At 40.0% G+C, this 26,206-nt stretch overlaps 1 protein-coding gene, 1 long non-coding RNA gene and 1 pseudogene across 2 annotated transcripts in view; 1 reads left to right on the forward strand and 2 right to left on the reverse strand.

The window, feature by feature from the left end:
- The window catches only part of LOC108582863, a 43,159-nt gene extending 30,526 nt beyond the window's left edge, over window positions 1-12,633 (forward strand). Inside the window, exon 3 of the long non-coding RNA XR_001896792.1 lies at window positions 11,087-12,633. This is a non-coding gene — a long non-coding RNA (uncharacterized LOC108582863). The remainder of the gene's footprint in view (window positions 1-11,086) is intronic.
- On the reverse strand, window positions 4,511-4,606 carry LOC116270627 (annotated as a pseudogene).
- Window positions 12,634-15,168: 2,535 nt separating the features above from the next.
- On the reverse strand, window positions 15,169-19,908 carry KBTBD7 (kelch repeat and BTB domain containing 7). The gene has a single exon (XM_003913805.5). The coding sequence runs from the start codon at window positions 19,539-19,541 to the stop codon at window positions 17,484-17,486; it is 2,058 nt and encodes a 685-aa protein (XP_003913854.2). The 5' UTR covers window positions 19,542-19,908; the 3' UTR covers window positions 15,169-17,483.
- Window positions 19,909-26,206: the final 6,298 nt, after the last annotated feature.

A 26,206-nucleotide genomic window follows, 5' to 3' on the forward strand; every position in this document is an offset into this window, starting at 1 on the left:
TACATGGAGGCCAGAGGCACATGCAGATCCCCACCAAATACACACAAAATTAAACATTGGAATATGTATGACAACCTTTAAAAATTCATTTACAAAGAAAATAAATACAAATCAGAGCAGATATGTAATTTTTTTTTTTCCTTCTAGAGACAGGGTCTTGGTCTATTGCCCAAACTGGAGTTCAGTGGTGGAATCATAGCTTAGTGTAATCTCTACTTCCTGGGATGAGGAGATCCTCCCACCTCAGCCTCCAGACTAGTTGGGACTACAGGCGTGCACCACTATGCCCAGCTAATTTTAAGTTTTGTTACAGACATGGGGTCTTGCTGTATTGCCCAGGGTGGTCTTGCACTCCTAGCCTCATGTGATCCTCCTGCCTTGGACTCCTAAAATGCTGGGATTGCAGGCATGAGCCACTGTGCCTAGCTGGTATATATACTCTTGAAAAGGCAAAATGGGTTCTACTTTATATTAATCTGATTGAAGAAATGATGTAACCACAGAAATAATGCAAAGAAAAAAAAAGGTACAAGAAAATTTGTATCAACCAGAGGAGGGTAGGAGGAGCTCCAGAACAGAAGCCTAGGAAAGACTTGGCCATGCAATTATGGACATTTAGATCTGGCTCTGTCCAGAAAAACTGTCCATTTGGGTCTCCCCCTACAGTGAAGACAAATGAACCTGCCTCTCATACCAGCTTGACAGTGGTCGTTAAGATCATCCAGATTGCTCTGTGAATTCTATGTCCATGTCCACCAAGCAAGCTTCTGACAGTGATTCATCTCTCATGAAAATTAGGCCACAAGAATATGTGCTAATCAGGGATCACTAGTATCTAGCTAATTGATATGAAAGTTATATTTTATAATTGTAAATTAATATATCAGTATCATATTTGTTGTATATTTGATTCTTATTGATTTGGTTAACCTGATTCAGTACCCACATCCCATCCCATCAAGGTGTAGCAATACCTGAATATCCAGACTTCTAAAGCAGAGAAATAAACCTGGAACATGGTGACTCTACCAAGAAATTGTTACCAGACCTATGTGGCTGGACACCTGATTCTCCCCTGACAAATCTTCTATTTCATTGAGTCATCATCAATATTTTTTTTCATTTTCAATTTTTAACAACAGGCAGATATCTAGGTTTAACTGTCTCAAAGGTTTGATATATGACTTAGTGTTATATAGCATTCAGTGTTTATTTAAAATAATAGAAAAGTCCAAAGACAGGTTTGCAATAAGCAAAACTACATACATAAATAAGCATGGGGACTTTTAGAAGATTAAAATGAAGTTCTTACAAGTACATAAATCAAAATACAGCAGTAGTTATGACACCAAAATCTTCAATCTTATTTTTAGAGACAGGTTCTCACTATGTTACCCAGACTGGACTTGAACTTCTGGGCTCACGTGATCCTCCCACCTCAGCCTCTCGAGTAACTGGAATTATGGATGCATACCACCATCTGAAAATCTGCAATATTGACACTGCACTCTATAATGCCCTTCCTTACTATTCTCTTGACAGTATCCCCATTGTATATTTGTGAAGATGGCTGAATGTATTGAAGTAGATAATGCTTTTATAATGTCAAAGCCAATTGCACATAACCATAAGGTTACGGGACTGTTAACTGGTGGGTATCACAACCTGTTTATGAGAAAAGCATTCAGAACTGCATAGAGGAAGGTGTAGTGAAATATTTATTATAGGATATATCTTTGAGCTGGCATATTCCAAGACAGGCCATGGAACATGACTTTTTTTTTTTTTTTTGAGATGGAGTCTCACTCTTTGCCCAGGCTGGAATGGAGTGGCACGATCTGAGCTTACTGCAACCTCCACCTCCCGGGTTCAAGCACTTTTCTGCCTCAGCCTACTGAGCAGCTGGGATTACAGGCATCTGCCACCATGCCTGGCTGATTTTTGTATTTTTAGTAGAGATGGAGTTTCACCATCTTGGCCAGGCTGGTCTTGAACTCCTGACCTCATGATCCACCTGCCTCGGCCTCCCAAAGTGTTGGGATTACAGGTGTGAGCCACCACGCCTGGCCAGGAACATGACTTTTAGTAGTGCTTGTGACCAAAACCTATGGAGGAGAAAATGCAGTGTAATATACAAGTAACCCTGAGAATGACTAATCCAGTCAGATAAAACTCTTCTCAGTTTTTGTACCTACAATGTGAGGGGATGGGAGGTGGGAAAGTTGGGAAAGTACCTTATACTGGACCTTTTCTGTAGAAATCTCAATTTTTGTACTATTATCATTTGCTAATGTGACATGAAATTTAAGCAACCGGCAATGAGGAAAAATAGAGGAAATACTTAGACTGTAACAGAGCTCTTCAGAGTTCTTTGTTTTGCAACAATCACTTTTCAAAACTTCCCTAATAACTTGGACAGACAAACCCAGTTGAATTTACAGATGCTTGTGGAAAGGTTAGAGAATTTGAGAGAAATAAAAAAGAGTTGGGAGTGAATATGTGTGTACTACTGCTTTGGTTTTGTTTCCTAGCATTTATTGGTTCAAGTAGATTTGTTGCTTTGCAGATTCTCTGCCATCTTCAAAAAGATAAGAAGAAAACCTCTCAGTGTCCCTCTATAGTGTGAGAAATGTGATTTATAATAACATTATTTCATAATTGAAAATACTGTTTCGTTGTCTGGGAAAGTGAGTGCATCAGAATTAACTTGTAGTTTTGGAGGCAGTGGGTTGCTGTAACAACCAGAAAAACAATGGTGTAATAACAGCTCTTCGTGAAAGCTGGAGAACTCACTAAATGCTGAGCGCTATAGCTGCAAGTGTTTGTCATATGAATTCAAACAAGAACCAAATGCATTCATTTCTTTCTTTCATGAGCACCAACTCCATGTCTGGCACTATGCTAGTAACTGGTGAAAGAGACATGGTCCCTCCTGTGATGGAGTGAACAATCAAGACCAATAATAAAGAGTTAAAAAAAAAAAAAAAGATAAACGGAGTAATTTCAGCATGTGAGAAAGGCCCTTCCGTAGAGAAACATTGGCCTCTGATGCTGGACAAGCAGAGAAGGGTTGCTCCAGTATGGGACATGGAGAAGTACCTGGTCATATCATAAATCTTGCCTTTAAGGCTATATGAGCTCTAGTAAAGTGAAGGAAAAAAAGAATGGAGTCTTACAGTCTTTATTAGTAAAAATAATTTAAGGGAAGAAACTGCTAATTGAAGCATGATCATTTTTCATTACAAGAGTTTAACACGTAAATTCCTAGAATTCTTGAATTAGGAGGATTCAACATTAAAATAAGAGTTGTTTGTGTGTTTTAAAACAGTATTGTTTTGGGCTGGGCACAGTGGCTCATGCCTATAATCCCAACACTTTGGGAGGCCGAGGCAAGCGGATCACCTGAGGTCAGGAGTTTGAGACCAGCCTGGCCAACATGGTAAAACCCCGTCTCTACTGAAAATACAAAAATTAGTCAAGCATGGTGGCACATGCCTGTAGTCCCAGCTACTCGGGGGGCTGAGGCAGGGGAATCGCTTGAACCCAGGAGGCAGAGGTTGCAGTGAGCCGAGATTGCATCACTGCACTCTAGCCTGGGCAACAGAGCAAGACCCTGTCTCAAAAAAAAAAAAAAAAGTATTGTTTTATTTCAGCTTTATTCATAATAGCCCAAAACTGGAAACAAGCAAATAAAACCAAATGTCCTTCAGTGGATGAATGATTAAACAAACTGTGTTATAGACATACCATGGAATACTCTGGCAATAAAAAAGAAATGAAACTTTTTGAAGAATAACAGCTTTATTGAGATATAATTCACATACCATAAAGTTCATCTTTTTAAAGTTTACAGTTCAGTTGTTTTTAGAACACTGACAATACAACCACTACTTAATTGTGCAAAAATCACCAGTCATTCCAAAACACTGTCATTACCCCCAAAAGAAACTCCATATCTATTAGTAGTTACTCCCCATTTCCACCTTATTGTCCATATGTTTGCGCCCCAGACCTAAGCAACCCTTCATCTATTCTCTGTCTCTATGGATTTGCTGACTCTGGGTCTCTCATATAAATGGAATCATACAATATGTTTCCTTCTGTTTCTGGTTTCTTTCACTTAATATGCTCAAGAGTCATCTCTGTTACAGCATGCATCAGAACTCTGTTTTTTAAATGGATAAATAAGATTCCATTGCATTAATATTGGCCTTTTGCTCATCTGTTTGTCAGTTTATGAGCATTCGGGTTTTTCTCCTTTTTGTTGGTTATGAATAATGCTGCTATGAACATGAGTACCAATTTTTTCCGTACGTATGTTTCCAGTTCTCCTGGTTATATACCTAGGAGTGGAATTGCTGGGTCATATGGTGTCTCTGGTAACTTTCTGAGGAACAGAAAACTGTTTTCCAAAGCCATTGCACCATTTTACACTCCTACCAGCAGGGATGAGGATTTCAGTTTTTCCACATCCTTGCCATCCTTGCTTTTGTCTTTTTTTGAATTTTCAAGTCAAAGGGGTAATGTTCCAATGAGGTCATAACAAGGCACATTTCACACACGCACATGAAACCCCAATCATCACGCTTATAAACTACAAAAGGATCTGCTTTTGTTTTTTATTATAGCCATCCGAGTAGGTGTAAAGTGGTATTTCATTGTGGTTTCATTTGCATTTCCCTAATGTGTTGAGTGTCTTTTCATGTGCTTGTTGGTCATTTGTCTATCTTGTTTGAAGCAATGTCTGTTCAAATCTTTTCTCACTTTTTCAGTTGGGTTATTTTTCTTTTTGTTTGTTTGTTTTGTTTTGAGATGGAATCTTGCTCTGTCGCCAGGCTGGAGTGCAGTGGCGTGATGTTGGCTCACTGCAACCTCCGCCTCCCAGGTTCAAGCGATTCTCCTGCCTCAGCCTCCCAAGTAGCTGGGACTACAGGTGCACGCCACCACATCCAGCTAATTTTTGTATTTTTAGTAGAGACAGGGTTTCACCATGTTGGCCAGGATGGTCTCGATCTCTTGACCTTGTGATCCACCCACCTTGGCCTCCCAAAGTGCTGGGATTACAGGTGTGAGCCACCTTACCTGGCCTTATTTGTCTTTTTATTGTTGAATTGTATCAGTTCTTTACATATTCTAGACACATGTCCCTTATCAGATATATGATTTGCAAATATTTTCTCCCAGTGTGTGAGTTGTTTTTTTACTTCTTTTTTTTTCACTCACATTATGTATGTTGGTGTTATAATTTGAAGCACAAAAGTTTAATTTTGGTAAAGTCTAATTTCTTTTGTTGTACTACTGATTGTTTTTAAAAAAATAAATGCCCTGTACATCAAGCTGTTTGCAGAGTGTACTCTGAAATAGGTCAAATTAAAAGAAGTCCTGATTATGGAGATTTTCAGTGAGCTGTTAGGTGAACTAGTGATAATTCTCTGGGAGTGGGCCTTTTTGGGCTTCAAATCTGTTGTTTTCTCTCCAGTGGCTGCTAAGCTCTGGTTTCCACGACGACTATAAATGTGAAGCTGTTGAGTTTCAAGGCTGCCATGGAGCTGGGGAGAGGTGTATAGGATTAGAGCAAGTTAAAACACCATAGGCTTTCTGTTCTTACTGAGATTCAGCTGTTTTTCTTAGGTAAGCATTCCTTGGAATGTGGAAAGCCTTTAGTTAATTTCCACAATTCTAATAAGTTTATGTCAACAGCTTTTGCTAATGTCCTCATTGCTTTTATGGAGGAGCAGATTTTCGGTGTGACATTACTGTACCATTTGGAATGTCTACTGATATACACGATAACTTGGATAAATCTCAAGAGAATTATGCTGAGTGAAAATATGATCTCGAAAGGTTAAATACAGTATGATTCCATTTATATAATTTTTTTTCTTTGAGACAGGGTCTTGCTCTGTCACCCAGGCTGGAGTGCGGCAGCACAATCATAGCTCACTGTAACCTCAAACTCCTGGGCTCAAGTGATCCTTCTGTCTCAACCTCCTAGAACTACAACCACCACACCTGGCTAATTTTAAAAATTTTTTGTAGAGATGGGGTCTTGCTATGTTGCCCAGGCTGGTTTGAAACTCCTGACCACACGTGATCCTCCCGCCTTAACCTTCCAAAGCACTGGGATTACAGGCATGAGTCACCATGCCCACCCTATATAACAAATTTAAAATGACAAAATTACAGAGATGAATTACAGATTAGGGGTTGACTAGGGAGACGAGGAGGGAAAACCCTGTGGCTATAAAAGCAAGGCACTGTCTGGGCACAGTGGCTCACGCCTGTAATCCCAGCACTTTGGGAGGCCTAAGCAGGTAGATCACCTGAAGTCGGAAGTTCGAGACCAGCCTGAACAACATGGAGAAACTGTCTCTACTGAAAATACAAAATTAGCTGGGTGTGGTGGAACATGCCTGTAATCCCAGCTACTCGGGAGGCTGAGGCAGGAGAATCACTTGAACCCGGGAGATGGAGGTTGCAGTGAGCCGAAATTGCGCCATTGGACTCCAGCCTGGGCAACAAGAGCAAAACTCCACCTCAAAAAAAAAAAAAAAAGGCACGGCACAAGGGATATTTAATATTTTAATAAACTTCATAGATTTAAATATACACACACCAAACACATGCATGTAAAAGTGGTAAAATGTGAATTTTAATTATTTGTATCAATGTCATTTTCTTGGTTGTGATATTTTACTGTAGTTGTGCAAGATGTTACCATTGGGAAAAACAAGTGAAGGATATACAGGATCTCTCTGTATTATTCCTTACAACTGCATGTGAATTTACAATAATCCCAATTTTTAAAAATAAAACAGAAAAAGGAGTATCATTGCTCATAATGGAAATTATATAAGGAAAATTATATTACATAGTTGAGAGAAGCAATTCAAAATATTCTCTGGCAGCTGTTTTGAGGTTTTTATAAACACACAAAATGATACTGTAAATATATCTTAAGTATATTAATACTAGGATACCCTGATTAAGATAAAGACAGCACAGGAACTGGGCAAGCAACTAAGTTCTGAATAGATTATTATGGCTAATGAGGTGGGCTTCAGTAGAAGGGCAGATAAGTAGGTTACTCCATATACCACTGCAAAAATGATTCAGGCACAGAAAATGCTCTATAACCTAACTTTTGTGAGGTACCCCTTCCTAAAACATTCATATATGTGATTCATTTAAAACAGAATTGCAGAATCATAGGTGTTTCAACAGGTATAGGCATGAATGATTCTGTAATAAGCTGAACAAGACAGAGCTCCACCAAGATGCTTGGAACATGCTAGAACTGAGTTAAAACTGAATATGGTATATTTCTTATCCCTCATGTAACTAAAAAAAATTCATAAATATATATATATATTTTAGAGACAGGGTCTCACTCTGTCACTCAGACGGGAGTGCAATGGCGTGATCATAGCTCATTGCAGCCTCAAACTCATAGGCTCAAGTGATCCTCTCTCCTCAGCCTCCCAAGTAGCTAGGACAACAGGCATGCACAACCACACCTATTTTTTTTTTTTTTTTTAAATTTTTATTTTGTAGTGGCAGGGTCTCACTGTGTTGCTGAGGCTTATCGTGAATGCCTGGCCTCAAGGAATCCTGCCTAGGCCTCCCAAAGTGCTGGGATTACAGGCATAAGCCACCATGCTCAGCCTAAAAATGGCATATTCTGGTGTCTGATATCTATTCTGAAGAAATTTCAAGGTACTGCTCATAAAATGTGTCCCCAGCATGCTATTCCAAAGACTTCAACTTAATTTTGTCATATTTACTTTCAAGGCAAAATGGAACCCTTCTATGTTGATAAAATGTTTTATCTATGGTAAGATTTGAGGACTTGACATATTTAGAGGAATTCTTGTTTTAGATATATTATTAGTATGTTCACCAAAAAGATGTGAAATTCATTAAGGCCTCACCTCCACAGATCTCATTTTAAACACTAGGGTATGCCTCCCCTTTCTCCAAATTTTCTGGGTTTCCTGACAAGTTGTCCAGTTGGCTGATTCTAGTTTTCTGTCATTTCTCCCTTCTTTTTTTTTTTGGAGATGGAGTCTCACTCTGTCACCCGGGCTGGAGTGCAGTGGCATGATCTCGGCTCACTGCAACCTCCTCCTCCCAGGTTCAAGCAATTCTCCTGTCTCAGTCTGCTGAGTATCAAGGACTATAGATGCACGTTGCCATGCCCGGCTAATTTTTTGTATTTTAGTAGAGACGGGGTTTCCTCGTGTTGCCCAGGCTGGTCTCGAACTCCTGACCTCAGGCATTCCACCTGCCTTGGCCTCCCAACAGTTCTCCCTTCTTTAACATTCACAAACAGAGCTGACATGGGAAAAAGAAAGGACTTGAGTTCTTAGAAAATTGTGAACTGGCTACACAGGTATTAAGAGTCCTTGGTATTTCAGAGATCTCAAGCGTTGTTATCAGCATGGTAACTTTAAGGTTGATTCCAGCTATAATTAAATATCTCATATAGTAAACGCACAAAGGCTTTTGAAAAATTTAGATTGCATTTTGAAATAAATATGACATGATATCTTCAAATTTTTACTGTAATACTGTGCAAATTGTTTAGATTTAGAAATGATTTTATTGCTCCTTAAGCATTCATTCAGTTCTTGTTCAGTGAATACACAGAACATAGGTAGTTTTTGGGAAAGTATGTCTTATTATTACCTTGATATATTTATATCATAACTGTGAATTTATAAGATATATTTATTTCTTCACACATATATTTATAACTGTGAATTTAAGTATAAAAATAATTTAATATTTATTAAATTAGCTAAATGCTCTCATTGAGATTACTGGATCTGAACTGACATGGTCAAAATAAAATACAAAAATATATAAATACTAAATAGAATACTAAAATATAAGCATAATGTAATACTAAAAATAATACTGTGTTTTAATACTTTGAAACTTATCATCACTGAAGGGTTTGGTTGGGTTTTAGTTTCAATGAAAGCCAATTTTTAACACTCTTTCTCCATGGTTCTAAGATGACTTTTAGTTGGGCCCTCTCTCGATTCAGAGTTCTGAGTAAGGAGTCAGAAATTCCAGACCACGTGCCCTAAGGTGCATCAGGGCTAGACTGGAGGGCCAAAGAAATCTCAAGCAGAACAATAGGCCAGGTGTGGTGGCTTACGCCTGTAATCCCAGCACTTTGGGAGTCCAAGGCAGGCTGATCCCTTGAGCTTAGGAATTCAAGACCAGCCTGAGCAACATGGTAAAATCCTGTCTCTACAAAAAATACAAAAAAAAAAAAGAACAATAGTGATTTTACTTTCCGAGTCCTGTATTTGAGGTAGTGCTACTCAGCAGGCAAGAGTGTATACTAGAAAGTGCCTTGGTTTAAGAGATAGAAAACACAGTTCTAATTCCAGTTTTATGAATAACTAGCAGTACAAGCTTTGGTAAATTATTTAAAGTTCCTTGGGTTTATAACAAAGCTGGAACTCCTGCCAGGAGGTTGAGGCTTCCAGTGAGCTGGTCGCTTGCTAGACACCAGCCACTGGGCAACAGAGTGAGACCCTGTCTCAATTAAAAAAAAAAAGAAAGAGAAAGAAAACACAGGCTCCTAATATCCTGGAACAACGACGAAAAAAATTAGAGAATCAGCCGGTGGCTCAAACCTGTAATCCCAGCACTTTGGGAGGCTGAGATGGGCCCAGGATCAGGTGGGAGTGAGACCATCCTGAAGCAGGTGAGGCGTGCAAGAGCCATGAAGGCGGGACAGGAGACAGGCCTCAGGGAGGCTGAGAGGCAGAAGAATAGCCATGAACCCAGGAGGCAGAGCTTACAGTGAGCGAGATCCGGCCACTACTCCCAGCCAGGTGGCAGGCAAGGGCTCCGTCTCAAAAAAATTAGAATCCAACTTATGATGAAGAACAATATACAGAAATTCAAGCCACTAAAGGATTATGTAAAAATGTAAATTTATGCTATATATGTCTTATATTGTTAAGATCTAGAATATGAGCAGTTTTGTTTTACAGTAACACTTCCAATCTTAAATGTTTTTTCAGCTCTGTTCAAGGCTCTTTGATTAGTGTTATGAGGGCTATAAAGATGAAATAGACCTTATCCCCTGATCTCAGGAAGCTTACCAGTTAGTAGGTTCACCCTGTCTTCAAGTACCCTTGCCCATGGGGCTTCCCCTTTCAGCAGAAAATCTTGCATTCTAATTCAAAGAAAGAAAACATTAGAGGTATAAACTACCTGAAGTCCAAAGCCATACTCAGAACCTCATCTCCATCTATATCAACCTTTCCTTTCTGCCATAGCTGCAGCTTAAATCAGAGGTGGGCCAAAGGCCTGTGATATGGGACACCAAATACATCTACTGATGTCTCCAAATCAAGACTCCTGTGTTCCCAAATCCATTAAACAACAGCACTATCCGTTTAGTCAACTGTGACGGAGATTGCTGATTGTGTCCTCATCCATTCTCCTCCCTTTTAGTAATAGAGCTTTTGGGATATGGGATAAGTGAGAAGGCTAAGCCAGTAAGTTCCCAGAGGAGAAGGTAAGAGGATTGGAAAGAGTTTAGGGATTAAGGAAGAGAACCCTGGGCCCCTTGGAGGCTTAATTTCTGCCGCTCCTAGGAATACTAGACTTAATAGCAAAAATATGAGGCGTGTTTGTCTCTCTGTGTTAAATGTATGCAGGGGCCCATTTGTTTATTAAAAAATCATTATTCAGCATGACATGAAATTTAACTTTTGGCTTTGAATTTATTGTGGAAGGATAATTGTAGGGATATCTGAAATAACCATGATATCAATAATGCCTGCATGACATTGTGAACCACCTGCATTTGAATACAGAAAACTGAACGTGTTTATATTAAAATATATTAATTTATTCACACCTATTTATTAATAGAGCTCCGTGAGTTTTAGCTAAGCACATCCATTTAGTGACAATATTTCCCAGTTCATCTTGCAACTGGGCATGGTGATATGATTAAGTTCTCCCCAATTAAAAAAATAGCAAAAGTGATGTAAAAGTTCTTTAAAATGAAAAGATTTTTTGCCTTCCATTTCCTCTTTCCCCTTTTTCACAGGCTGAAAACACAGATACAATTCTGGTGAATGTGCTTTCCTCATGAGGACAGACAGCTCACTGCGGGTTGGGAGGATAAACAATAAAAGAACCTGGGCCCGTAAACAACCCCATGGGGCAGAACTAGTCCGCAATACTTGGCTGTTCACTTCTGGACTGAATGTATACAAAAAGGTTTCTACCTTACATTCCAGGGCCTCTTAGATACGAAGTTTGGCCTATACTCTAACACAACATCCAAGCAAGAAAGGTGAAATCACTTACAGGCCTTCCTTTCTCATACTCCTTACAGCTCCCTCATCTCCAAACATACAATTATAGGTCCAGATAAATGTAACTGACTTATCTGTTCCTTCCTCATCAATTCCATAACTACTCCCCGTTGAGAACCACATTATGTAACTGTCTGGACTACAACAACACATCCCTTTAAATGTTCTTCTTGCTGCCACAATCTTGCACTGTCAGTACATCCAGAAGGGTCTCAATAAAACAAATCCAATTTTGTCAAATCCCTATTTTTAAATTCTCAATGAATTCACATTGTATGCAAAAAAATAAAAAAGTCCAAACTCCTTGACGGCATATAAGACCTTCAAGAGCTGATGCCTACCGACTTTTCCAGCTTGTTCTTATGCCAAGCTTCCCCTTCCATCCTAGGATCGATCAGGTTACATCAAAATACATGCTGTACTCTGAACATTCCCACCTTTGCAACTCTGCTGTCTCTGTAGAATCTGCCACAATAGGAACTATAACCTTTATTGAGGTTATTTGCTTACCTATTGGTCTTCCTCAACATTTCCCAACTTTATCTCTTACAAGTGATCAGAGTCCTAGAACTCATGGGGAATTTTCTACCAGAGAATACATCAAATATTGTCACTTTCCATGGGTTTTTAAAAAAATTATTACTATTTAAATTACTTAATATACAGAGAGAAGCATACCAGTGGGTTCTCTAAGTTGGTACACTGAAGGTCTTGGGACTCCTGGCAGTGATTTTAACTGTCAGGTGATAAAAATCTAGCCTGACAGATGACGTAGTAGACATTGCTGTTTGTATCCCGATGTTCTTTCTCAGCATTCTTCAAGAAGGAACCACTGAATTTTAACTGGATACATGTTGACAGAATAAAGACTACCTTTTCCTTGCAGCTAGGTGTGGCCATGTAGTTAAGAGCTAGCCAGTGTCATGTGACCAGAAGTGATATGTACAATTTCCCTTATAGGACAGGGTCATGCCCTTCCAACACTCCCATCCTGATGGCTGGAATATGGACATGAGGGGGTGAACCATCTTGGACCATGTGAAACAGGGTAACACCCCAAGGGCAGTACAACAGGAAGACAACAAGCCTGGGTCTCAGATAACTTTCTAGATCGGGACCCACATAAAAGATTGGACTTTTATGTGAGAAATCCATTTAAAGATATATAAGGTCTCTCTTGCGTACAACCAACTTATGTGCTAACTAATGTATAAAGTGAGAGAAAACCTCATCCTATGACATATTCTCTGTACTAATAAAGCCTTGAAGACATTGACACTCTGGATCAGGCTGTGCCTTGAGGTGAGAACCATTGCTATTTGCTAGGTTCCCCAAAATTAACAAATAATTTGTCCCTAAAAGAATATTATTGATTAAGATATGGTGGGTCTGGCCAGGTGCGGTGGCTCACACCTGTAATCCCAGCACTTTGGGAGGCCGAGGTGGATGGATCACGAGGTCAGGAGTTTGAGACTAGCCTGGCCAATATGGTGAAACCCCGTCTCTGCTAAAAAAATTAGCCAGGCATGGTGGCACGCACCTGTAGTCCCAGCTACTCAGGAGGCTGAGGCAGAATTGCTTGAGCCTGGTAGGCAGAGGTGGCAGTGAGCTGAGATCATGCCACTGCACTCCAGCCTGGGTGACAGAGTGAGACTCCCATCTCAAAAAAAAAAAAAAAAAAAAAAAAGATATGGTGGGTCCAAGTAACCAAAATTGCTTTGGCAGTGACAGTGTAAAAGATCTCCATTGAGAGACTCCCCACAGAGTAGGAGAAAATGTCTCAGATATGGAGGGAATAATATGCAACAATATCTGTTCCCTGCCTGCCCTGTGCCTTGGACCATGTTGAGTCCACAAGGGTAAAGTGACAAAGAGAAGCTGTTGGCAAGGGTCTAGGTGACAAAATAGCGCAGAGTTAAGAAAAGGGTATAAAACCTATTGCCTGTAAGGTACTCCTCTAAAATTTGGCAGCTTCTCTGAACAGTACCTTTTTGTTGTTGTTTTTCCTTTAAAAACTGTCTTGTATATACTTAATCCACTCTATAGTTCTCAAATAGATTATCAATTAATTCTCTTGGGATTGCTAGTCACCTTTTCTATAATTTTGCCTCCTAATACTTTCTGCTTTATTATATTTGCTATAACAAATATTCTTCTAAAATTAGTTGTAAAGATGAAACAGTGTTGAAGTTTCAAATAGATATGGGAAGTAGAGATGTGATGAAGGGATATTTACATTCTGGTTATCAGATTTTTGGATTTCAAAGACCAGTCGACTTTCTTTTAGTATTTAGGGGACTGATATAAGGCTGAAGAATTTTTACATTTCCAATTTTTGAACAATGAAACAAATCTAATATAATAATTTTTATTTTACAACTCATTCATTGTGTTTTATAGTTTTTCACTTCAGCACAAATTGGTAAAATAACATCGGGCAAAGCACTGGTTCCTGGTTTAATGAGCAGGGTTTAACAAATTGATTATATTTTTTGAGTACATTTACTATAGATCCCTTTCAGGTAGATGCACTTTTCCAATCACTTGTTTTCTTATTTATGAAGAGACAATGAACTTTTGCTACTAAGATGTATTTTTAATAATGAGCCATGGTGCCAATAGTTCGAAACATCTGAACCATGTATTTTGCTTTAAATCCTTATACACAGCCTTCTTGGACAATAATCGTATCACTTACATTTGTATAACACTTGAGTTTCAAAGCTTTCATATACACTACTGCACTTTATTCTTTGAATAGTTTACATTTTGTTATCCATTCTTCCATTACTCATCATGAGGAAATTAGAATTTCAGAAATGTCAGCTTTGCCTTCATTCTGAGGTACTAATTTTCACATTTCTTTCAGATGGTGAATGTATATTATTTCTTTTTTTATTTTTTTATTTTTATTTTTTTTTGAGATGGAGTCTTGCTCTGTCGCCAGGCTGGAGTGCAGTGGCACGATCTCGGCTCACTGCAACCTCCGCCTTCCGGGTTCAAGTGATTCTCCTGCCTCAGCCTCCTAAGTAGCTGGGACTACGGGCGCACGCCACCACGCCCAGGTAATTTTTGTATTTTTAGTAGAGACGGTGTTTCACCTGTTGGCCAGGATGGTCTTGATCTCTTGACCTCGTGATGTGCCCACCTTGGCCTCCCAAAGTGCTGGGATTACAGGCGTGAGCCACCACACCTGGCCATATATTATTTCTTTAGCCCTATTTTGGGAATTACTCCTTCACCCTACAAACATTTGAGCTACGTGTCTTGTGAAAAATGCAAATTTATTTTTGTAGATATGTTCTTGAGACCTTGTCACAAGAGTTTTTACCCTGGGTGTGTGGATGAACTTCAGAAATGTCATTATACCCTTAAAATTATAAAATTATGAACACAGGCATTTTCCTGAAGAATGGGTCAAAAGTTTTCATCATATTCTCTATTAATATCCAGGCACCAAAACAGAACAACACTGCTCAACTAAAGGAGGTATGAGGGGCTATTATAATTTAATCCTAAAACTACATTTAAACAAGTTATTTGCTAAATTAGTCTTCTATTTTACCTTTTTGAAAACACCAGTATTACTTACTGTTTGAATTTAAAAGCATATGAAATAAAACTAAATCCTACCAATGGCAGTCCTACAAATGACATTATAGAAAGCATTTGTTAAACAATGTGCTGATTAATTGGAAAACTTAGAAAAGGATTCTTGTCATGAAGATATTTCAGCACTGCAAGTTCACAGCACAGGGAGAATTTTGTACATTTAGCAGAACCACTGAATTAGAAAGTCAGGAAACCTGGGTTCTAGTACCAGTTTTATTTATAACTAACCATGTACAAATCACTTATCTATAAAATAATGGTTAACATCTACTTCTTAATTCACAAATAGATCACAAAACCAAGATCCTTCCCAAGAAAACCTCACTGAAAACCACAACATTCCCACTATTTAGGCTAGGTTTTAACTCAAAGGTTAAGAATTCAAAGGCTGAGAAAGACAAACTGGAGCATTTGTCTTTTATTTACCAGTTGCATACCTTAATTCTGCAGATGGATAATCTGGTTGACATAAGCATTGCCATCTCTCAATTTTTACAAAACAAAAAGCTACCAACAAGAAGTTAAATGGTGAAGAAAAATTTGGCTCAAAAATAACACAACTGAGAAATAGCTTTGTATTAAGTGCAGTACTTATAACAAAATTTAGCTTTAGGTCACTAAAGCACATTTACCCTTTTGAAGAAACATGTATTGCTAGGGCAGGCATCTTCACTAGAAATAACGTTAAACTTGTAGACTGTTCAAACAGCCAATCAAAATGACTAAGAAACATGATTGTGCATTTTGTTTGTTTCTTTATCCTTTCTCTTTCCTTTTCGTTCAAAAATTCAGTTCCCCATCCTAGACCAGACTCCTGTCCTCTGCCAGGGTGTAAGAAAAGTTAGCATTCTGTCACTACAGAACATAGAAGAGGAATTAGCATGTTATTGAATAAAGAATCAGGAAGATAATTCTAATTGGGTATAGAAAAATTTATACACCATAAACATCTGTATATGTACACCACTTATCATATATACGTATTGTGACAATCACATGTATTAATAAACCTTCAAAAGGTAAGCACCTATATTTTCTTGTAATTAACAATTTCAGTTTTGTGCAATTTAGTCTATATTTATGGACTTTCCCTTACATATGGTGACAGAGAGACTGAAACATGGTTCACAGAGAAACACAGAACATATACAAATCTCATAATAAAATAACCATGTATACCACTGTTTAGGGAAATATTTTAGAGGAAACATACTTTCACTACTGGCCCCAAACCCCGTTATTCACTTAGGTTCTTCAATGTCAACTTTTAATACAAAAATACCTTCAAGCTGATAAGAACATTCACAGTGACTTACAAAATGGACAATATTCCAATGCTACACAAAACAGTTTTATAATACACAGCTTAAAGTTTTAAAGTTCTTGGCTGGCACTTGATTTTTTTTTTATAGCTGATAGACATGATAACTACTGATCTGAATAAAATACCATTTTTAGCTTATATATATGTTCTAAACCATATTACCTCACAAAACAGTAAAGAATAAATCACTTTCTGATGGAGAATCCTCTAGGACAAACACCAAACCTATACAGCCAAAATATTTTAGGGAGGCAAATAAACATTTTAAGACAAGTCATGACCAGTGGATAAAAATTTGCATTACCCAATTATATGTCTAGGAATTGTTCTTCTGCGTCAATAAAGCATGTATTGGGCATAGATTAAAAATACAAACGTAAAAAGCAAGTTACCTTTTTTTTTGGTTTAGAAGGATGTTTAATTCATGACATTACTAGAATGGGTGTTTTTTGGGAAAGAAAATTGGTCACATATACCAAATACACATTTTATATTCCAAAATAAAAACTGAGATTTATTTTAAAACAGTGGAATCCTGATTTTTATTTACTTATTTTTTACTTTCTGTGAGCTTGTGAGGCCATTCTGCACATTTATCAAAATGAAATCATTATTCAGTAACCTTTATATATATATATACAATTTTTTTTCCTTTGTAGAAAACCAAAATAATTTTACAAACTATATTTAACTTAGAATATAAAGAACTGACTAGTGTAAAATTTTGAAAATCTACCACTTTATTTTGAAGGAAAGTATACATCCTTCAAAACTCCACCAACAATTCCTAGTCCAGTTTTCTATTGTACAGATTAAAAAGTTAAATTCCTTGTGGCACTAACCAAAACTTAAAAATTAACAGAAGACTGAATTAAAAAAAAAAAGCATACTAACTAATCAAAACAATCCACTGTGCAATGAATATTTGAACAATGAAAAAAACCTACCAAGCATCCCAGTCAATTACATAGTTCTTGCTTCCATATTTTAATTTTGGACTTTCAGGAAGGTATATTATTAAACAGGTCGATTTTGTGGACTGTTTAAACCTTGTAGTATTTCAAAATATTACCCTTTCTAAACCAAATCTGTGGTCCTGGTCAACTTTTTTTTTTTCCAAGAAAAAGAAAGGATATGTGTTTAAAATACATTCCGTAGCAGTAGAAACCTCTTAGTGTCTCAAAATCTATTTACAAAGAACCCTGCTGATCCTGTGCATTTCGCTGAGGTGCTACTTGCACCCAGACTTCATCATCTGAAAAAGAACTTGAACTTCCTGACTCAGAGTCCAGCTCACTGAATCCATCTAAGTCCCATTCAGTACTAGACTCACTCCGTGCATCATCTTCCTCAGTAATAAAACTCTGACCAGGTTCAAGGCAGGAAGGATAAACACGAGCACAAAGGCAAATAAAGCCAGAGTCAAACTGCAAAAGGCCTAACATGGTACCTATATTAATCCACTGATCTTCCCTAGTATCATACTCATACACTGTTACTCGGTTCTTTTTCCATTGTGGGGTTGTAGAAGTGATGAGAAGCAACTTTCGGTCATGATTGACAATCTGGTAGTTGTGGGTCTCTGAATCCAAAGGAATATTACTAATCCGCCTCCATTCTCCCCTAGCTGGGTTGTAGACCTTCATGACTGGGATGTCACAGATACAATAGATTTCATCATTGAAGACACATGCTTCCTGAAAGTCACTGCGTTTAAGAGAAGCACAGTTCAGCCACATATTGTGGCTAGGATCATAGCAGAGCATGCGCTTACTGTTGACAGCATAAAGATAGTTCTGAACCACTATGAGTTCAAAGGAATAGAAGGAATGAGGGACAGGAGCCACCAATGCCCACTGGTTTCTCTGAACACTGTAGCATTCTACTTCCTTCAACTTAACTCCAGTAATAGGGTCTCGTCCCCCCAAAATGTAGATGTAGCCATTGAGATATGCCACATCCATGCCCTCGCGACACAGCAAGCGATCTGCAAGTTGCTGCCAACTATTCTGAGCTGGTTTATACACCCAGAGGTCTTTCCTGGGCTGGGCAGCTAGGTAGATGTCATGGTCTGGGGAGACACAGACAGCTGAGGAGGTAACAGTCTTAGTGTGAGCAAAGCTGGTCAAAGGTGATGGCATTGTGTAAATGTCCCCTGAGTAAGGGTCATAGCAGAGAAAGGGATCTCTGGGGTGTCCAAAGAAGATCACCATCTCCTTGGCACACATACCCAGTCTCTGGGGTGGATTTTCTGCTGCAGATACAAGAGAGTTGCTGCTGCTACTGCTGCTGCTGCTGCTGTTTGGCACTGGCACCAGAGACTTGTACAACAGGTCACCATAGCGCATCTGCAGGGCCCCTTCAATAACGTCCAGGCAGTACTTCTTCACGATGGGCTTGGTCAGCAGCCCTTCTAAGTAGTCCTGATCTTCTTCAGTGAAGTGCATCCAGCGCACGCACTTGAAGACTTCTGCAGCACTGGGACCCCGCTCCTTGGGAGCAGCCTCCAGCCACTGCACAGCTACATGGCATACAGTCCGCTCACTCTCTATGTCCAGACTATCCAAGCGCAGGACAGCCAGCAGCTGGGCCAGGGTCAGATCTGCTAGAGTCTCCTCCCGAATTGAACCCATTCGGCTGAGCTGCTTGAAGTTCTGAGCTATATAGGACTGGGCCTGAGATCGAAGCTTGTGATGGTCGAAGGCGTCTGCAAACTTGAGGATGGCGGTGCAGTTGGTCAGGTCAAGACGTCGGGCTAAGAAGGAGGCACAGGCTTCCCGCACATACTCCAGTTGCAGCATGTCGGAGGCCGCGTACAGGCGCTGCACATTGGCCTCACTGAGAGACACACGACCCGTGTAGCAGTAGTCGACCAACACCTCGAAGGACTCGGCGTCCACATCGTGCATGGTCACGCTGGCCTGCTGGCTCTCGTACATGCCACCTGTGAACATGCTCTTGAAGTAGGGACACGCAGCTGCTAGCACGTTGCGATTGCAGGAAAAGAGGCGACCCGTGCCAGGCCCGCTGCCAGGCGTCACCACCTCGATGGTCACATCACACAGCAGCCGCGCGTCGTAGAAAGACTTGAGCTGTGCCAGCAGGGCTGCAGAATGGGCCGTGTCCTTTAATTCCTCTGGACCCGTGAAAAAGGCCGAAACCGAGGGCTTGGAAATCCTCTTGGGCCGCCTCCCACCGCGGGGGCTGGCGAGGCGGCGAGAGCGCGGGGCGTCTTCCCGGGACTGCATGGTGGAGATGGCGACGGGCGCTGATAGCGAGAAAGACTGCCGGACCCGGCTCTGGCTCCTCCTCAACCTTCCCTCGCAGACGCTAAGACAAGCCGCGTCCTGGAACAGACTGCGGCACGGGCCGCACTTCTGAATTCAGCCCTATCCCGCGGTGAGGCCTCCCTTTATTGCGTAGACAGTGGCTGACTCACCCTCTCTCACTCCCGCGCCCTTTCTCCGCCTCCGCTCGCCCTCACAGGACCCGCTGGCTTGGAGCCGCGGAAGGCCCCACTGCCGCGCTGGCGATCCCGCTAGGCGCCCAGGAGAACTACCGCTTCCAGGTTGCCTTTCGCGCCCCGAGGCCTGCTGGGGCTCTCGGACTGCCGGGCGGGGACAGAGGGAAAGAAACCGCTTTGCATGTTGGGAGTAGTAGTTTGTGTAATATCGCGAGCTTTCGTTTCGCTGACTGCCCTAACGGTAGAAATTAATTCTGGATATGATGGCGAAGTGACGATGTCTCACTATTGTTGTCCAGGCTGGTCTTGAACTCTTGAGGGCTCAAATTATCCTCCTGCCTCCGCCTCTCAAAGTGCTGGGATTACAGGCGTGAGCCACCGGGCCCTGCCAGTATTTCATAGGGTTTTGTGTGATTGAATGATACGTTACATAGGATACTTAGATACATGTATTTTTTTGGTTAGAAGAATAATAAAGCGTTACCCCGTGCCTAGAATGTAGCCAATAATTGTTAGATTCTCTTTTATAATTTATGATAAATGAGGCACCCACTAATTTGAAACCGAAACATTTTTTAAATTTTTAAAATTATTTTAAACTGCAAAATTTTACAAAGAACTTAGTTTTTAATTTTTATTCTTTTGAAAGATTTTGAAGGGCATTAACTATTTTCAATGTTAAATGATACGTATTGGCCTTGTTTAATAAGGATGTCTTAGACGACTAGGTTGAGGTCCTAAAGAACGGTGTTAATAGATGGCCTCAAATATGCAAATCGGGCATATAAAAATAGATTATTTGCTACTCTCACTAACATTTCATCTCTGGGGAGCAGGAATATTTTCATTAAGCTCCAAATATGAGTGTTTTCAAGTCGTCTAATACAGCCTCTTTCACTGCCATTCCACGTATCAATTAACAGATTCTGTAATTGCCTTTATTAAGGAGTTTTAGGGAGTATTTAACTCAAAATATTTCAAGAAACAGACTTTGTTCTGTACAAAAGCACGTGATTCTCAGAATTCAGCATTAGTACATGCCCTGACATTCCTTGAATTAACATACAGTATAGCCTATGCTTTACAAAAGTCTTTTATATTTGCATTGATCAACAGTTAAATCATCAAAATCAAGTATTAGAGATTTGAGGCAGGAAAATAGGGTCTGGAGGCAGGGAACGTAAGGCCGATTCACACTTTAGCTATAACAAGAAATATCCTCTCCATAGGGTGTATGCCGAGTAAATGAGTTTGTAACTTTAATTCATTCTCTTCGTTTACATAGGGTATACACCAAGTAACCAGTGGAATCCTCTAGAGGGTATTTAAACCTCCAGGAATTCTGTAACAGGGCCCTTGAGCCCTTGTGCTGGGCCTGTGCCCACACTGCAGTGTACTTTCATTTTCAGTACATCTCTGATTTTGTTGTTTCATTCTTTCCTTGCTTTGTTTATGTGTTTCTTCCAATTCTTTGTCCAAAACGCCAAGAACCTGGACACCCTCCACTGGTAACAGATTGACTTTTTCAGATAACTTTTATTACAAAACCAGTGACTGCTCCTGCTGCTAGTTTATGTTACCATAACCCAATAAAGAAAATCATCAGTATTATATACATGTATGGATAACACATTACAAGAGAAAAACTTTCAAATTGTTTTTCTGTTATCAGCTGAAGATAACTTCAATTTATCAGCTGAAGTCCACTGGAAATCCTCTAGGGTAGACACATTAAATTAAGTCAGCCTCTGGGCTCCAATATCTCCTCTGTAAATAAAAAGAGATGTTAGACATCCCTCAGATACACCAGAGGGAATTAAGTCAGTCATTATTAGTAACAATGATTGTTTTCTCACTTGCAGTGAACAACCAGCTAGGGAAAAAAGCCTTTTTTCTTTTCTTTTCTTTTCTTTTCTTTTTTTTTTTTTTTTTTGTGAGATGGGGTCTCACCCTGTCACCCAGGTTGGAGTGCAGTGGCACCATAATAGCTCACTGCAGCCTCGAACTCCAGGGCTCAAGCAATACTTCGGCTTCAGCCTCCCAAGTAGCTAGGACTGTAGATGCATGCCACCATACCCAGTTAATTTTTTAAAAAAAATTATAGATGGGGTCTCACTATCCTGCCAGCCTAGTCTGGCACTCTTCCTGCCTGAGCCTCTAAGTTGCTGCAATTACAGGCATGAGCCACATGACCAGCACAGGAATGGCCATTTTAAAAAACTTCTTAGAATGTTGGTAAAATACACATAACACTAAATTTAACCATTTAAAATTTTGCAGTGTATAGTTCTTTAGCATTAAATATATTCACATGGTTTTGCAACTATCACAAAACTGAAGCTCTGTACCCATTAAACAATAACTCTCTAGTCCCCCACTTCTGGCAACTGCCATTCTACTCTTTGTCTCTATGAATTTGACTACTCTAGGTACCTCATATAGGCAGTGACTGATTTTTACCTTCCTTATATCTCCTCTTACTGCGTTATTTGCCTTAGGTTACCTGTCACACAATTGAAAATATCTATTAGCCACTATTCCCTAAGGTCTAGATCTATGTGCTGTCCCATAAAACTTGGAAATATGGCCGGGCGTGGTGGCTCAAGCCTGTAATCCCAGCACTTTGGGAGGCCGAGACGGGCGGATCACAAGGTCAGGAGATCGAGACCATCCTGGCTAACACGGTGAAACCCCGTCTCTACTTAAAAAAAATACAAAAAAAAACTAGCCGAGCGAGGTGGCGGGCACCTGTAGTCCCAGCTAATCGGGAGGCTGAGGCAGGAGAATGGCGTAAACCCAGGAGGCGGAGCTTGCAGTGAGCTGAGATCCGGACACTGCACTCCAGCCTGGGCCACAGAGCGAGGCTCCGTCTCAAACAAAACAAAACAAAACAAAACAACAACAAAAAAAACTTGGAAATATTTTATATCTGTGCTGGCTGATACAGTAGCCAGAAGCCACATGTAGCTCTTGAGTACGTGAAATGTGGCTAGTGCAACTGAGGAATTAAATTTAAAATTTTAGAAATGCAGCATGATATACCATTGCAATTCAATGAAGAAAGAAAATTCTTTTCAACAAACGTTATTGGAACAACTGGATCAAGAATGTAAGACAAAAAGTTGCCCTTGCCCCTACCTTACACCATAAGCAAAAAATTAATTCAAAATTTCTCTTAATACTAAATGGAAAAGTGGAAACTATAAAGCTTCAAAAAGAAAACATAGGGCCAGGCGCGGTGTGATCCCAGCACTTTGGGAGGCCGAGGTGGGAGGATCACGAGGTCAGCAGATTGAGACCATCCTGGCTAACACAGTGAAACCCCGTCTCTACTACAAATTCAAAATAATTAGCCGGGCGTGGCGGCGGGTGCCTGTAGCCCCAGCTACTTGGCAGGAGAATGGCGTGAACCTGGGAGGCGGAGCTTGCAGTGAGCTGAGATGGTGCCACTGCACTCCAGCCTGGGCGACCGAGTGAGACTCTGTCTCAAAAAAAAAAAAAAAAAGAAAAGAAAACATAGAAGACTATGGAAGAATATAGCTTTGCGGTTGGCAAAGGTTTCTTGGGACACCAAAAACACAGGTCATAAAAAAAAGACATAGTGATTTTCAACAAAATTACAAGCTGCTGCCTACGGAAAGGCAGTGAAAACAACAAAAGATAAACCATAGACTGGGAAAAAATATTGGTAACATGTATACCCAGTGACCAATGCAAATTAAATTCACAATGAGAAAACACTGAACACCCGAATGGCTAAACTTAAAAACATCAATGATACTGTATATTGGTGGAGATATGGAGCCACTGGAACTCTCTTATGCTAATAATAGGAGTATAAATTGGTACAACTACATTAGAAAACTCTTTTGTAGTTTGTTTTAATGTTAAACCCCCTGTAATTTAACTCCCAGGCAGTGCCCCAGGGAAATGAAAACATATATCCACAAAAACACTGTGTAAGTATCTTCATGATAGTGTTAATGACAAAGCTGGTCCTGTGAAGATGAGATTTTTCCCTGTTCTATGTCATGAAGCCAAGATGCGAAACTGAAAGTGAGCATCAAGCAGTGCAGGTTTTATTCCATGGCCGTGGAATTGAGAAGCAGGAGCATGGCTCACAAATCAATTTCTCAGCTTCTGAGAGCTTCCCAGCCCCGATGCCCCGATATAGGGCATCTTTAATGAAGAGGATGGGTATTAAAAGCAAGGGGTGGGGCTGGGCACAGTGGCTCACACCTGTAATTCCAGCACTTTGGGAGGCCGAGGCGGGCAGATTGCTTGAGCCCAGGAGTTCCAGATCAGCCTGGGGAACATGGTGAAACCCCATCTCTACTAAAATACAAAAATTAGCTGGGTGTGGTGATGGACACCTGTAACCCCAGCTACTCAGGAGGCTGAGACAGGAGAATCACTTGAATCCGGGAGACGGAGTTTGTAGTGAGCCCTGATCACACCACTGCACTCCAGCCTGGCCGACAGAGCAAGACTCTGTCTCAAAAAAGAAAAAGCAAGGGGAGGAATATTCGTGTTTTTTCTTGGCATGTGTGAAGAACTCGGAAACCAGAGTGCCACATTACTTTTTGTCCTTTTATGGTTTCTTCTGATCATTGTCATGGTGATTGTCAACTGTCATGCAGCTGACAGGAGTGTCATTTAACATAGAGATTAGATCATAATGAAGTTAGAAGTTCTTCAGAGGTCAAGTGAGCTGACATCTTGGATCCCACCAGTCTTTGCCAGCTTGGTCACAATGGGGAACTTCTGATCTCAGGCATAAGCAGAGTTAAGGTAGAGTAGAAATTCACTTAGGTCACTAAGCATTATGTTGGGTAACAGTAGCTTTATCCATAGCATCCAAAAGTAGAAACAATCCAAATATACATCAACAGGAGAATGAAAAAAATTGTAGCAAATGTATTAGTTTGCTTTCATGCAGCTGATAAAGACATACCCGAGACTAGGTAATTTATAGAGAAAAAGAGGTTTAATGGACTCACAGTTCTACATGGCTAGGGAGGCCTCACAATCATGGCAGAAGGTGAAAGGCATATCTTACATGGCGGCCAGCAAGAGAGAATGAGAAAAAATATTGGGCCAAGCAAAGAGGGAAAACCCCTTATAAAACCATCAGATCTTGTGAAACTTACTCACTACCACAAGAACAGTATGGAGGAAACTGCCCCATGATTCAATTATCTCCCACCGGGTCTCTCCTACAACACGTGGGAATTACGGGAGCTACAATTCAAGATGAGATTTGGGTGAGGACACAGCCAAACCATATCAGCATATTCCTACAGTGTAAAAGTACTCAGAAATAAGAAAGAAACAACCTCTGATATACAATAATGTGGATGGTTCTCAAAAATTTTATGTTGAGCAAAAGAAGCCAGATACACAAGAGTACACACTGTATGACCATTTGTGTGAAGTTCCAGAACACTGAAAATAAGCTTTGGTGAATAAAAATCATAATAGAGGCTTCCTCTCTTGGGTAAGGGGTAGTGGGGAGGTGGAAAATTGCTAGACTGACTAGAAAGGAACATGAGGAAATGTCTAGGGCTGATGCAAATGTTTTCTTCTAGATTGGGCTGGTGGTTACATGTGTGAATGCAATTTCTAAACTCAATAAACTACTCTTCAGACCTGTGCATTTTATGTACTGTAATTATCCTCTCAGAAACAGCCACTTTATAACTGTTGGCATTAAATAAAATTGCAGAATTCTTTACCAGGAGGTTATTATGACGATAGTTCAGTCATAAAGCAAGGTTCTTCTCCTCTAGAGGTGTTTGGGCCAACATTGGTCCAATTCATACAAATTATATCAACAGATGTGGTCTTCCATACACCTGGAACTTGAGTGCCTCTGGGTAATCTTCAAGGATTTCAGCATGCTGCAGTCTTTCAAATTTGTAAAGTATCTGAGTGCCTAGCATTATATTCAAGTATTTTCCATTTTTGCCACAACTGTATTAGTAACATACTCCTTATTATCTGTGGTCCGTCAAGTTTTCTTGTAATTTACATAATCCTCTACAATAGAATCCACAATCTTCCCGGCAGGAAGATAAAGCTGTTTTTGTTTGGTCATTATGTCTCACTCATCAACAAAACATGTTTTAGTTCTTCAGAAATCTTTAACTTCAACTCTGTTCATGAATGTTTTCAACAGCGGCATCTACTGGGGCTCTTTTGAGGAGGCTGAGCTATGTCATTGGTACTTCTCCATTTCCATTTCCATGTGATTTCCACATTTTTCCCTTGCAGACCAGATGTCTTCTTTGCTGGGGCAGCCCCTCTCCTCTTCTCCTGTGAATTTTGTTCCCGATTTGTTTCTCCAAGTTCTCCCTGTTTCTACAGATTGGTGTTCATGTACCTGAGTACTCTACTTTTTGGAGCCCATTCATTCCAATTTTCATCCCAACCACCGTAATGTATAAAGTA

Source organism: Papio anubis, chromosome 15, assembly GCF_008728515.1.
Source record: "Papio anubis isolate 15944 chromosome 15, Panubis1.0, whole genome shotgun sequence".
NCBI classification, from domain to species: Eukaryota; Metazoa; Chordata; class Mammalia; order Primates; family Cercopithecidae; genus Papio; species Papio anubis.

Coding starts and splice junctions, on each gene's coding strand:
- KBTBD7 (XM_003913805.5), bottom strand. CDS start 19,541: ATGCAGTCCCGGGAAGACGCCCCGCGCTCTCGCCGCCTCGCCAGCCCC.